The sequence below is a fragment of the Leptodactylus fuscus genome, chromosome 6 (assembly GCF_031893055.1).
Source record: "Leptodactylus fuscus isolate aLepFus1 chromosome 6, aLepFus1.hap2, whole genome shotgun sequence".
In the NCBI taxonomy this organism is placed as follows: Eukaryota; Metazoa; Chordata; class Amphibia; order Anura; family Leptodactylidae; genus Leptodactylus; species Leptodactylus fuscus.
In genome coordinates this window covers 133772054-133786425 of record NC_134270.1, presented here as the reverse complement: position 1 = coordinate 133786425, position 14372 = coordinate 133772054, and the positions used below count along the sequence as shown (strand labels likewise).

The 14372-nt window shown below is 41.7% G+C and overlaps 1 protein-coding gene across 4 annotated transcripts in view; it reads left to right on the top strand.

Annotated features, from left to right (window-relative positions):
• NBR1 (NBR1 autophagy cargo receptor) overlaps positions 1 to 14372 on the top strand; it is a 45012-nt gene that overhangs the window by 23316 nt on the left and 7324 nt on the right. For 2 of the 4 annotated variants that reach the window (XM_075277298.1, XM_075277295.1), the window contains 9 exons: positions 394 to 608; positions 820 to 969; positions 2178 to 2366; positions 6568 to 6727; positions 7963 to 8254; positions 8697 to 8824; positions 10276 to 10351; positions 12763 to 12870; positions 12967 to 13128. In XM_075277298.1, coding sequence (XP_075133399.1) covers positions 394 to 608; positions 820 to 969; positions 2178 to 2366; positions 6568 to 6727; positions 7963 to 8254; positions 8697 to 8824; positions 10276 to 10351; positions 12763 to 12870; positions 12967 to 13128 — 1480 coding nt within the window. Of the gene's footprint in view, positions 1 to 393; positions 609 to 819; positions 970 to 2177; positions 2367 to 6567; positions 6728 to 7962; positions 8255 to 8692; positions 8825 to 10275; positions 10352 to 12762; positions 12871 to 12966; positions 13129 to 14372 lie in introns of all 4 variants that reach the window. The other 2 variants (XM_075277296.1, XM_075277297.1) reach the window with 2 other exon arrangements.

The window sequence follows — 14372 nt, the reverse complement described above, 5'->3', positions numbered from 1 at the left end:
TTTACTTTTGGTTTTATGATCACTGGGTGGTAAAAATGTCATGGCCTTTTTTGCTGGTCATTACAAAAGCAATACTAAATGTAGTTAGTTACTTTGGTAATTTTTTTCTGGCAGTCACATAAATTGAATGTCTTGATCTCTGTCCATGTGGTGTGTTGTGTTTTTTTGTTTTTTTTTTAAAAAAAACATACCTTGCACTTCTACGCCCGTGCCACATAGCTCTGTACTTTGACGACATGCTCATCGCAGTGTAATAACAGGGCGCTGTGAAAGAATTGGGGTTACTCACATGAAGTTTGATGCTTAGAATCTTCCCTAAATAGTTGTATGTAAACGGTTAAACATCCAATGAACACGTAATAAATCATTGCATTTGTTTTCTTCTTTATATAGTTCAAGGAGCAAATCGTGCATGAAACAGTAGAGAAGGTGACTCAGATAATGAGGGACAGACTTTCCCAGAGCCAGGACTGGATGTCAGACAGCAGTTCCTCTTCAGCACCTACTCAAGAACCAGAACGAGAAGCGTCTATGGGCTCCCTGTATGATTGGCTCTTGGCTTGCAGTAATTGCAAAAAAAGGATCTTGGGCATACGATATCAGTGCAGGTGGGTTCATCTTTACAAGGACTGACAATTTATTGGGGTATCTGACCCAAAAAATACTTCTCTAAGTCATGCTACTGTTTGTAATAAGCAAAGAAAATGCACTTCCCTCTGTAATATTTGACAAGACAGTCGCAGGAAAAGCAGCCAGGGCATAACCAAGTCCATTATAATATTTAGTTTTTCCTTCAACTATCCTTTCATTTCGTTTTAGCACGTGCCCATCCTTTAGCATCTGTGAGCAGTGTGAGGCTGAAGCCTCTGACCACGACCCCAGTCATCTATTTCTTAAAATGAGAAGGCCAGTTGAGCCCCGCACAGAAGAGCGGCATCCACCACCTCCTTTCTCTATGGAACAAGTCCGGTAAGAGTCTACACAAGCTCCTTCTGATATTCTTGCAAAAACGTTGTAACATCACTGTGCTAGCACCAAGAGCATTACTGCAAATACCTACTGTATATAAGGATACAGGAATATGAGATATTTGGTACTTGACATTTTAAAGGGTTTTTTCCCGTCCTACTGTTTCATCAGCTTTGCCTGCAGTGTCTGCTTCTTACTTCCGGTATTTCTCTCCACCCTCCTCCCTCTTGCTCAATGGGACACAGAACACTTATGCAGGTCAGATAATATGCAGATGCTTGTACAGAATGGACTCAGTGTTATCTGTTTGTTTACATAAAGATATAACAGTCTTTATTAGCAAACTGCAATTAGCTGAACAATTGTCCTACTGGCAAGAGCAGTGAGCGATATCACTTGCCCTATCTCCCAGGTCCGTGGTTAGAGCAATGCTATGTAAACAATGGGAGGAATGAGGTCACATAGCAGGAGAACAAAGCAGAATTTCTAAAGCAATATACTTCAATTTACATAAGCTACCAGTATAGATAGGATCCTTGAGATGGGACAATCCCTTTAATCATACTATAACTGTAAGCCTACCTGCCCTGTTAAGGTGACCTCTGTTAGGTGGGTCCCTACACTAAATGACTCCCCTTAGGACTTGATCTCTCATATGTTAGGGGCAAATTTGTTTTTCATCCATATCATGTCCACAAACAGCCTCCTTTCTCTGGACCTGTGGCCCCCTGAATGAAAAGGGGGAGTGTATTATGCTCTAATTAAAATCAGTCTTGGGCAGATGGGTGAAGTGAACAAACCAAAGTGGTAGTCAGCCACATCCCCCCCCCAAAAAAAAAAAAAAAAAAAATACATTTGCCCCTAATTCATGTGAGACCAAAGTCCTAAGAGAGGGGAGTCATTCAGTGTAGGGAGCCACCTAACAGAAGTCTCCGTGACGGGGCGGGTGGGCTTACAATTACAGCTGGATCAAAATGTATACGCCAAGTAGCTCATATTCACGTTTCCTTTTATACAGTAGGTATTTGCAGTAATGCTATTGGTGCTAGCACAGTGCTGGTGCAACTTTTAGTTCTTGTAATTGTATTGCAGCCACAGCACAGTGCACCTGCATTTCTTGTTCATATTGTTTGGCAATGCTGACCAACTTGTCTATTTCTTCCGATATTCTTGGCCTGCATCACCCTGACCATTTTCTTTGACCACAGGTTCCAGAAGCACATGCACAAAACATTCCTGAAAGCGGAGAAGCAACGTCTGCGAGCAGAGAAGCGACAGCGTAAGGCGGAAGTAAAGGAACTGGAGAAACAGCTGAAACTGCATCGTAGGATCCATCGCTGGCATTCCATGGACTCTCCCCAGCCGCCACCTGACAGCCCACAGAATAGTCCCCTTGTGTAAGAGTGTTATATAACTATGATATCTGTAAACTGATGACCATGTATAGGATTTTTTTTTTCTATTTATATGATGGGCATGAATTCTTTAACTAGAATTTCTGATATTTTCTGCAGTTGACCCCAGTGGCAGTAAGACCCAAACACTTGTTCCCTTTTAATACTGGAAGCTGCTGTAAATGGATTCTGCTATACTTCTAGTTATTCCAATGATAGGACCTCCATAGGGAACCTGCACAGAAGTTATCACTCCATATTTAGATGTTTGTCGTGCTCATACTTACTTTTGTTGCATTAACTCACAGGTTGGTAGTACAATTGGGCTTTAGTTTGCAAAGCTAGTGTTATACCATCATACAAAAAGCACAGTCCTGTCACTGCATTGTTTTATAATCTACAGTCTGAAATCTTAATAAAGGCGTCCGTACACTTAAAATTGATACTAAGTTTTGGCTGACTTGATATTTTTGACCATTTTATTGAAGGATATCAGCCATGTTTGAAATTTTTGTCCAGGAGTCTGAAGTAAGATCATTCATGGCTACGAAAAATTGGTCTGTGAATGATCTTTCTTAGGCTGAGGCCCCACGTTGCGGAATCGGCTCTTTTTGTTGCAGATTTTGATGCGTGTTTTTGAGACAACCCAGGAGTGAATTGAGCAAAAGGTAGAAATATACATACGTCCTATATATTTCCAATTCCTTTTGTAGACATTCTTGGCTTTGGCTCAAAGAATGCAGCAAAATCTGCAACAGAAAAAGCTGTGTTTCCACAATATGGGGCTTCAGCCTGTTCTCAAGGCATTGCTAGGTTATTCGTCCTTAATCTGGTGTTATTGCACAAGTACAGCCAAAATGAGAGGCCGCAACTGCAAAATGAATGTGCATTCAACCTACTTCTATATAATGTATATGGACACCTCAGGTGCCTTACAGCATTTTTGGCACTATTTCTGGTACGTTTACCAGGGCATATTTTTTGCTTGCTGTGTGGCTGATGCACACTATAGGTATTCATACTCAGTACACAGATGGGGTTTTGTCTGTTGAACCTGGTCTTACAGATAATACGTTGTCAGGTTCTGGGGTTGCCAGGTGGGGGTGGCATAGACGCACAAGTCCATATTCTTTAGTCCAAAACAAAGGTAGAGTTTATTTTCACTCAAAAAGGTAGTGCAGCAACAAAAGGAAACAATACAAAAATAAATACCTGCCCGGCTAGGCTCTAACTAAACATAGAATAGGTTACCTCACCTAGAATAACAGAAATCCGAAGCCAGTAGAATCACTCAGGACACAGCTACAAAAATATGACCTCTCCGTCAGCTCTCCAGCCAAGCTCTGCCAGTGTTGCTGCTGGAGCAACTTCTTAAGCCTCCTTGACGAGGAGACTCTCTGCAGCTGAGTCGCAGCCAGAACATCCTCAAAGTGTGGACTGGAGGGGGGTGGAATGACAGGTCCCACCACCAAACCTACCTGTCATTCCTATAAATCCAACCCAATACTGAGCATTTACCAAAATGCTCAGCAGACGAAAGTTGTCTGCTGAGAACAAACATTTCTGGAGTTTTCTCATCTCACCCACCTGAGTAGTCTGGGTGAGATGTACACCCCCTCCAATACCTGACCAGCCATCAGCTTTCAATGTATATTTGACCAAATGTGAAAACTTTGGCAGGACTGGCTGACCGTCTGATGTGTATGGGGCTGGTGTCCTGGCTTTCTGCTAAACCGAGGAGAACAGGGGTCAAGAATTTCAACATTTCTGATCCTTTTGTTCTCAGGAGAGATATATTCTTGTGCCAGAGATGTCTGACAGCAGCTTTCTCCACTCCCCATTCAGAATACATGTATTGTTGGCTGAGACAAGCCTGCAAGTGTATAGGGGAATTGGAAGAGATTACTGATGTGGGGCCAACAGCTGTCTAATGTGTATGGCAGCCTTATACATAACTCAAGGAAGAGCCCTTAAGTTGCTATTGAGGGTTTTCTTGCTCACCAGATTATACATTGTAATTTACTCTACTTTATTTTCTACGACCTGTAATAAGATTATGTAAATGGATGACATTTCCACTCCAAAAACTTCTTGGACTCATTTGGGCAAAGATTTAGTGACACGTTTATACCACTGACTCCCCATTTTTTAAGTGTATGTGGTTAGCCAATCTACACAAGAGCTGGCAATTTCTCTGCAGTAGTGGGGTGGCGTAGAAGGCAGAGTAAGACTCTGTTCAGATGGCCATCCATTCCATCTGTTACACATTAATCAGATGTAAAAAAAAAACAAAACAGTGATCTGAATAGACCCCAACATCTCAGAACAGAAATCTCTTAGACATTAAGATGCGCCAAATCGACGATCACTTGCTGTGCGACATTGGCACAAATAACAATGCAGACTGCGGCAAAACTGACTGTACAAAATCCCTCTGGTGAAGAGTCTTCCCCAGAAGATGCAGATAGCCTTCGTAATAGAGGTCTGTGTTAACTCTTTAGGGTGCATTTCCTTGGTATTGCCCACTTCTGGTTACATTGAGGGATGTGTTATAGAAGTCTTCTCATAGCTTCAGTTTTCATGACAGACAGTTCTCTGGCAGAGATCATGATCCGGGGCTTAGCTACTGCTGCGGCCGACAGTCTCTAATGTCCTCGGGCTTCTTTCCAAATCATTATCTCTGAACAATGGCTCCACCAATTTTTATACCATGTGTGAAGAAAGTGCAACGTATAAAGATCACATGTGACCCACTGCAAAACACCTGCCTCCTGTTCTAATATTCACATTCACTTTGTATAGCTGATACAAGAGTCAGTACTACAAAGTGAAGCACAAGCAGAAGGTCGTCACCGTGTGCTAGTTTACCGTGTACTAAAGAAAACCAGGAAAGTTATTAATATATTGGGAAATAAAAGCATAGGATAGCTCAGATGTTCATACTAGCGTCCGTCAGACGAATGTAAAATAGTGGACTATATATGGGATCTGTCAGGTGACTGTTCTCTTTCATTGAAATCGGCGAACAAATGAAAAACTTTTTCTGTTGAATTAAGACTGGAGTTACACCCAGCAGACGTATGAACCCAGCCTTAAGTGTCAGTTCCTAAATGGCGCCCGTTTCCAGATGCCCTATAAGGGCACATAGATATTTTTATTTTTTTTATAGAGGTAGGTCCTATGAGTGAGAACAGAGCTGCTATGTAATGTAGAGTGGCCACTACATAGATTATATGGATTATCATATCTGGGTCTGCCAGAACGAGAGCCTCTGCTTGATAGGGGTCCTTGCTGTGGCTCATATAGGAGTCTGAGAAGTGGCCCCAGAAATGCGTATACAGTGGTCCCTTGACTTTCGCAGGGAATACATTCCAAGGCCACCCGCGAAAGTCAAATTTCCGCGAAGTGGAGATGCGGTGTTTAATCTCATGTTAGGGGATGTCCCACAATACTGTTCATATCTAAAATAGTCTACGTACAGTACAGTACAGTATATGAAATGATATGGGTACTCACCATTGAAGAAGACACACAAAACTTTTCTGTTGATATTGCTGAGCGGCCGGGGGGAAACACATGGTGTTCAAAAAAACAACGGAGTATCTTTCCATTAATATTAAAACCCGTGGTATAGCCCTTCCGCGAAGGTCGGACCCGCGAACGTCAAGGGACCACTGTACTCTAGTAGGGCATGTAGAAATGGGTTACTGTAATTCTTTACCATATACACTCAGAAGATCATGGTTAAAGGGTTGTTCAATTGGATATGAAGGTCTTATAATGCACAGACAGTTAAAGTGCTCTTATTAATGTACATTGTGTATGGATGCCCCAATTTCTGGCTGTGAGCACCAGTCCTGTTGCACTTTTTCTTTTTGGTTAAGACACTGAAATGCAAATGGGGTCAGTACTCATAGCTGTATTAGGGCCCCTGTTCTACGCAATGTATACAGGTAAGTGCACTCGGTTGTTATGTCCCAGGCCAAACTCCTTTATTCATCCCGCAGTACATTCCTAGCAACTATTTGCCTAAGAAGCCAAGGTGAGAGTAGAATTGAGGCAAGGACACTCTTCTTCATTTTTTAAAGCAATTATAATCAGGTTTTTCAGCAAATTCCTTTATATGGATATGTTGCTATAGTTATGCATGATGGCTCCGAGCTAATGTTGAACTCCTTATTCCATCTGAATCTTCTCTTCATAGAATTCCTATGGAGCCATGCTCCCAGTTCATCCCCACATTCAGTGCTGTGTTTGTGGACGAGAACCTACCTGATGGTACTCACCTGCAGCCTGGAACCAGGTTCATCAAACACTGGAGGATGAAGAACACCGGAAATGTGAAGTGGAGCCTCGACACGAAGGTGAAACCTCGGCACTATTTTACAACTTTTTTCATGTTAGAGCCTTCAGCACTAGGGATGGACACACATAGGTGAGGATGTTGGAGAAATTACAGTATAAGATGTAGGCGGTGGTCTCTGCTAGCTGTAGCCCACCCAGGCCAACTCTATAACATTTATATGGATATGGAGGGCAAGGAAGAGCAGGGCAGAAAAGGTTCATAATATTTCTACATTGCTGGGTCCAAGGTAAGTTTGTATACTTATTTTAGCCGTGTAGTGCATCTTTAATAAACTGAATTATTTTATTTTATTCTGCTTACTTGTATAGCGCCATCGTATTCCACAGAGCTTTACAGACATTGACAGTTAGATTTACCTTTAGACTACTGAATTAATTTCCCTTTCTGAAGTTTTAACCTTTGGACTCCTGTTTATGCTGTAATACACGGTTATGTAGTGAACCTTTTAGCCTTGTATTTGCTGCTTTCTGTTTCATGTATGTCACGTTGTATTGAACATTACATTGTTTCTGACTATTGACTTGATAACTTCACTAATACGGCGTATGGATTGACAGAGGAGGTTTGAGGATCACATTAAAGGGATTGTCCAGGATTTGGAGCAAAGCATTAGAAAGCCAGGGATGCTGTCAAATAAATAAAAAAGCATACTCGCCTGTTCTTGGTGCTCTGTTGTCCAAAACTTGTGCCCTTTCCGTTATGTCGGGGCCTCGTTGTCGGAAGCCCTGAGGATCATGGGACCGCTATGGGCAATCAGTGGCTTCAGAAATCGCTGTTAAAGGGGCTCTATCAGCAAAATTATGCTGTATGAGCCCCACATATGCCTGAATAGCCTTTAAAAAGGCTATTCAGGCACCGCTAATCTTATTTTAAAGGCTATTCACGCATATGTGGGGCTCGTACAGCATAATTTTGCTGATAGAGCCCCTTTAAGGAACTGTTGACATATGTGGGTGACCTCACCAATCTCTCTCTAGTGATCACTGATTCCGGCAACATGCCCTCACACAGACTAGTAATGGACAACAGAGCACCAGGGAAAGGGCAGGTTAGTGGGTCTTTTAAAATTAAAAAAAAACAAAGCAAAACATGGCCATCCCACAGGTTGCACCTGGACAACCCCTTTAAATATGCCTCTATGTTGAAGCCATGCTATATTATATTTTATATATATTTATTACATTATAAAGATGAATCTTAACAAAATCTAATATTTTCTTATGTTTTATACAGCTAAAGTTTATGTGGGGAAATCTGACTTTATCATCCTCCTCCCGGAAAGAGGCTCCGGTTCCCTCTTTGCTTCCTGGACAAATGGGCATCCTATCAGTAGAATTTGTGGCTCCAGCGCTGGAGGGAACCTACACCTCTCACTGGCGCCTAGCACATAAAGGGGAGCAGTTTGGACCCCGCATTTGGTGCAGTATCATTGTGGACTCCCTTCCTTGCACTGAGAACCTGGAAGACCTGGAAAAAGAAATGTCTTCCATCAAGATAAGCAGCCAGATGGACAAGGAGGAGGCAAGTGTCAGGCAGTAGTTGTAGTGGATTTACGGTATTATTACACTTAAAAGGGTATTCCAGCTATATTAACTTATCATTTAATATCCAGCAGTTGGATAGGAAGTCGTAGTCAGAAAGAATTGAATAGACCAGCATTTCTGCATGCATACCTTATTTCATTCCATGGTACTAAAGGAGGTGGCAGAGTACAGTGCAGGGCATGTACTAAACCAATGCTTCATTCAACTCCGTTCTGTTGTTTGGCCTTCTGGTTAGAAGGAAATGGTGACAGGGATCTCACTTACTTGGACCTCATCGATCATACAACTATCGCCTATCTAATGGATAGGAGATAACTTGTTCTAGGCGAATACCTCTTTAATCGTAGCTATGATTTTTATTATTATTATTATTATTATTAAGCTACCGTATCTAAATATATATCTTTTGTGACATGCAGGAAGTCTGCAGTGCTCATGTTACACAGGAGGTTGGAGGAAGTGAAGATAAAGTGATGTCATCCAGTCACCTGAGGAGCGCACATAGTGACCGCGAAGTGTACATCCCATCTATAGATCTGCTCACTGCCCAGGTAAGGATACCACTGCTGTGGACCTACTGTATGTAATGGGTCTGACACCGCCTGGCATTCTCATTCTAAATAAATCCATTGCGTATACACTGGCTATAGCTACTCCTTGCATGCAATGAGATCAGTTCACTGTTATGAGTGAACAGACTACATACATATGTTGACCTGTTGTAATAAGTCTCAACAGAGTTAGTACATAGGCGTGACCTTGTCCCTACACAGATGACATTTTCTGTCTGAAAGGATTGAGGATATCTTACCAGTTAGGGCAGGTTCACACCAGCACCCGAACTCCGTTTTCAGGTTTCCATCTTCTGCCGACAGAAGACGGAAACCTGGCGTGTCTGGCCATGAGCGCCTGTGAGCGTTTTGTGCTCTCCGCGGCGAAACAGTTTTGTTTTTTTTTAACCGGATACAAAGTCCTGCATGTCTGACTTTGTGTCCAGTTAAAAAAAAACGGTTTCGCCACGGAGAGCAGAAGACGCTCACGGCCGGACACTTCCCAAACCCATTCAAATGAATGGGTTTGAAAAATGACTGCAGGTTTCCATCTCCTGTCCAGTTTTGGGCAGAAAAAAGAAACCTGCATAACGGAGGCCGGGGCGCAGATGTGAACCCGCCCTTACATGCACTCAACATCTAGGGGAAAAAGGATCAGTGTTGAATTTCTTCCCTGTGCTTATCAGCGTTCAGTATTGTATGTATATATTGATACATTATTTAGAGGTGTACAGGCCAAACACATACGGTAGCACAGCTGTATATACACTGTACCTCCTGGTAGTAAGTAATGATTGTATGGAGCATTGCATGTGCTCTGCACTGCCACCTATTGGTCGGAAAGTGTAAAGAAAATGGAAATAAATTGGAGCATAACTCTCCATTTGTATGTATTGTGATAAAGTGGATATGACACAACTTATCACACATTCTGAATGGTGTATAAATGTACATTGTTACGTGGAGTGATTCTTCGCTCTCATATTCCCTGTGTAAGTGTTTCTAAAGGTTTCGTACGTGTATGTGGGGTTGCAATTTATTCCCTAACGGATGATGTCAAGGAAAAATTTTCATGCTTAATCCTTTTATTCTCAGAGGGACAAGCCGCTGCCTGTTATGTAGACTCCATTCATGTAAGAAACAAAGAGTGTAAAGTGCTTACATGAAACCTGCGGCCCCTTCAAACAGCTGGTCGGCAGGGGTGCTGAGAATCTAACCCCAGCAATAGAGTCCCATCCTGAGGATAGGTCATCAGTATTTTTAACCTGGGAATCCCCTTTATACCGACCAGTGCTATAGTTTCCAGACTTGCATTGCAGCAATGACTAGTAAGCAGTATTCCATATTTACCTGCACTCGTTCAGTCTTGGGGCTTTCCAAAGCTTCCAATGTTCAGATCTCACAATGTTATGTATTATTTTTATTCCATGTGATTCCTTTTTTGTATCTAGGACTTGTTGTCATTTGAGCTGTTGGATATAAATATCGTACAAGAACTAGAACGTGTCCCGCACAATACACCTGTTGGTAAGTTTATCCATCCATATGGTAGACTGATATCACATCATTGGAAGGATTTGGTTGCAAGTTATGCAGTTTGTGGTGTAACATTCTAGGGCTTAAAGGGTAGTGAGGTTCTGTATGGGTGATGTTTGTGCTTAACCTTTATCAGGTTTACTAATCTGGTACTAAAAAAATCCTTTTTGGCAAGAATAAGCACAACTTTAGAGATGGAAACTCCCCGGTAAGGCTTAGATATCATTACACTCTGTTTTCTCCCAAAAATATTTTGACATATCCGTTAAACGTACAGCAATTGTGTATGCAACTGTATGTCATATCATTTCATGTGTAGCCTTTTTATTCACATTTAAAAAAAAAATAATAATAATAATAATAATGTGAATGTGTATAGCTAGATATATGTGTGTGTGCATATATAGATAGATATAGATGTAGATAGATATAGTATAACAATATTATTATTATTACGATTGTATATACTGCCTTTCACAAGATCCCCTTAATTAAAAAGTTTATTTGAAAGAATAAAATGCAAGGTCCCACTGCCAGACCACATGCCAAAACATTCTTCAGGCATAGGTGGGGCCCATTGAAGGCTATAGATACACTTGTCGTGTACAGGTCTGAACATAGTCCAAGTATGCCATCTGTGCCAAATGATCTGCAGTGGACCGGTTTGATAAATTTGCTGCATTTTGTGCCATTTTTATAGATTTTTTTCAGTCCATTACCCAAATTTATTACAGCACATTACTATAGTTTTCTTTTACTTGTTCTTTGTAATCTTTTCCAACTAACCGTATTACTGAATGTCACAGAATTTGTTTTTTTTTCATATATTTATTAGCAGACGTGTTATGAATGATATAGTTATGCGAGACGGCTGGGCTGGAATATGGAAGAATTGAAAATGTCTCCAGATTCTTGCCTGACAGTCGATGAAGCTCCATTAACCGACTACAGGCTCCTATAAAGGCCTAATAACACTCTTTTGCATGTGTAACTGTGAAATTCTTGTAGTTGTAGGTTCAATAAAAAAACGCATCGCTCTGACTTATCTGATAACAGAAATATATTGCAAAATTGGTTATGATTTTGTAATATTAAAGGGATTCTACCATTAAAAACCTTTTTTCTGTGGCTAACACGTCGGAATAATCTTTAGAAAGACTATTCGTCTCTTACCTTTAGATGGGATCTCCGCCGCGCCGTTCCTTAGTAATACCGGTTTTTACCGGTATGTAAATTAGTTCTCTGGCACCGATGGGGGTGGGCCCCAGCGCTGAAAATGCGATGAGGACGTCCCCACCACTGCCTGAGAACAGGATCCTGCGCCGCCTCTGTCTTCTGATGGATCCTCCCCTTCTTTCTTCATCTTTCTTCTGACGCCTGCGCAGTTGGCTCTGCCACTGAGACACTAGTAAAGCCGACTGCGCATGCATGCCTCGGAACTATGGCCGCACATGCGCAGTCGGCTCTACTAGTGTCAGAGCCGACAGAGGTGAAGCCGCCGAAGAAAGAAGGGGAGGATCCAGCAGAAGATAGAGGCGGCGCAGGATCCTGTTTTCAGGACGCCCTCATCGCATTTCCAGAGCTGGGGCACACCCCCATCGCTGCCAGAGAACTAATTTACATACCGGTAAAAAACGGTATTACTAAGGAACAGCGCGGTGGAGATCCCATCTAAAGGTAAGAGACGAATAGCCTTTCTTAAGGCTATTCCGACGTGTTAGCCACAGAAAAAAGATTTTTAATGGTAGAATCCCTTTAAGTCACTCATTTAAAGTGGTTTTGTGGGCTAAAAATACTGGAAAATAAATCTATTGGACATATAGGTCATCAATATCTGATCGATGGGGGGGGGTCTCCAATCCTGCACCCCCAACTGATCAACTGTTCTCAGCAAATGATGTATAGAGAATGGAGCCGTAAGCAAACAAGTAGGTTCTTTATGTAATGACGAGTCCAGGTTGCTGCGGATCCACTTCCATTCAGTTAAATGGGAGCTAAGCTGCAATGACTCGGCCACTACAGAGCTGTCTGCTTCCTGCCCCTTTCTCTGTGTATCGGCTGCTGAGAACAGCTGATCTGTGGAGATGGATATCAGATCACTACTAATCTGATATTGATTACCTCCTCAGTATTTTTAGTCCAGAAAACCTCTTTAAGGCTGAGGCCCTGCTTTTTTGTTGTAAGATTTTTTGTTTTTTTGAGCCAAAGTCAAGAGTGTATTGAGCAAACAATAGAAGTATAAGAACTTCCTATATATTTCCCATTCCTTTTGTAGCCAGTCTTGGCATTGGCTCAAAAAACAGCAGCAAAATCTGCAACAAATAAAGCTGCGTTTCTGCAATGTGTGGCCTTAACCTAACTGTTCTTCCTAATATTGATCATCAGTCCACCTTCCTCCATAGATATGACACCATGCATGTCCCCTCTGCCACATGATGGACCTTTAATTGAGAAGCCTGGTCTAGGACAAATTAAAGAAGAGAGCGATGGGGCTGGATATAAGACCAGGGGTCAGTATATATTAATTTCTTCATATTATGTGCGCGTTTTAAGACTAGGAAAGTTGCACCTCTTTAGGTGTACTGATGGCATCCAATGTTTTATAGCAGGGAAAAGGGCCAAAGAGGACATGGAGGGCTCAAATACGCAGGAGGAAACGGAAGAGGACATTAGTGGGACTCAGTTTGTGTGTGAAACTGTGATGAGGAGCCTGACCTTGGACGCGGCTCCAGACTACAATCCTCCTCAGAAGAAGACGTCTCTTCACAGTAAGTCACAGTTTCATTAAGTCTCATGAGCTCTATTTATTCATTGGTCACTAGAATTGTAGTGCAATATGGGCACAATGTTGTGCCGACTAAAGGGAACATCCATCCATAAATATAAAGTAATCAATTTATATCATTATATTAGTATTACTGACATTTTGGGTGAATTTGGTTATGATCACCAAACAAGGGATCTCTCCATATTGCCTGTGAGCTTCCATTTCTTAAATACCCTGATCAGTTTATTTTATAGTAAGACTGGGTTTACACAAGCACTTGAACGCCGTTCGGGGTTTCCGTCCCCAAACTCACTTAAAAGTGTGGAGAGAGAAGTCCTGCAAGAAACACTTTTTTTTTTTTTTTTCCTCCACATTTTTTGCCCTTTTTGGGTGATACCCCGGCAGACCCCATGATAGCGGGTAACCACTTTTTTAAGCAAATTAGGAAACCCAAACGCATGTGTGAACCTAGCATGAGCTCATACAATGTACAACTAGGTCCCATCCAATAAGAATGATGCCCTTAGGGAGTCACTTCCAATCAAAATTACCATACCATATTTGCAATGAATATGTTAAATATATTGTACCTACGTGTGGAACACCCTAACCTAAACAAAAGGACTGTGGTTCAGATTGCTCTGTGCAGAAATGGGCAACAGATGGACAACAACATCTGCAGAGGAGGGGGAACTTGTGTGTTAAGCCCTATTCTCTTCAAACTACCTTATCACTGGATGTACGCTAACACTGGGGACAGCTGAAGACGAGAAGGACTTCAGTGTGACTGTTTAGCTTACTTGTAACCAGAATACCCAACGTCAAGCAGCAGCTGAACAGTAAATAATATTTTAGGGTTGATATAAAAATCCAAGATCCCACTGTTATTTGACCATTGCATAAATCCATTGTAAGACCACATGTGAATATGAGATTCAGTTTTATACTTCACATTATGAAAAGGATATAGGAGGGCTAGAGAGGGTTCAGAGGCGGACATCTATATTATTAGATGGGGTGTGGAATTATAATGTGAGTTATTACATATACCATAAATTGGGCTTTGAAGGACATGTGTCTTTTTCCAACCTTGTTAACAATGTAAGATAAGTTTTATCTGGTAAATCTCCTCCACCAGGCTCATAGTACTTTACATAACAGCGTGACTGCAAAAAAATCTTTAAGGGTTATGGGCAAGAAAACCCTTATATTCCATATGTAATTGACTTCTTCTAGCGATATGGG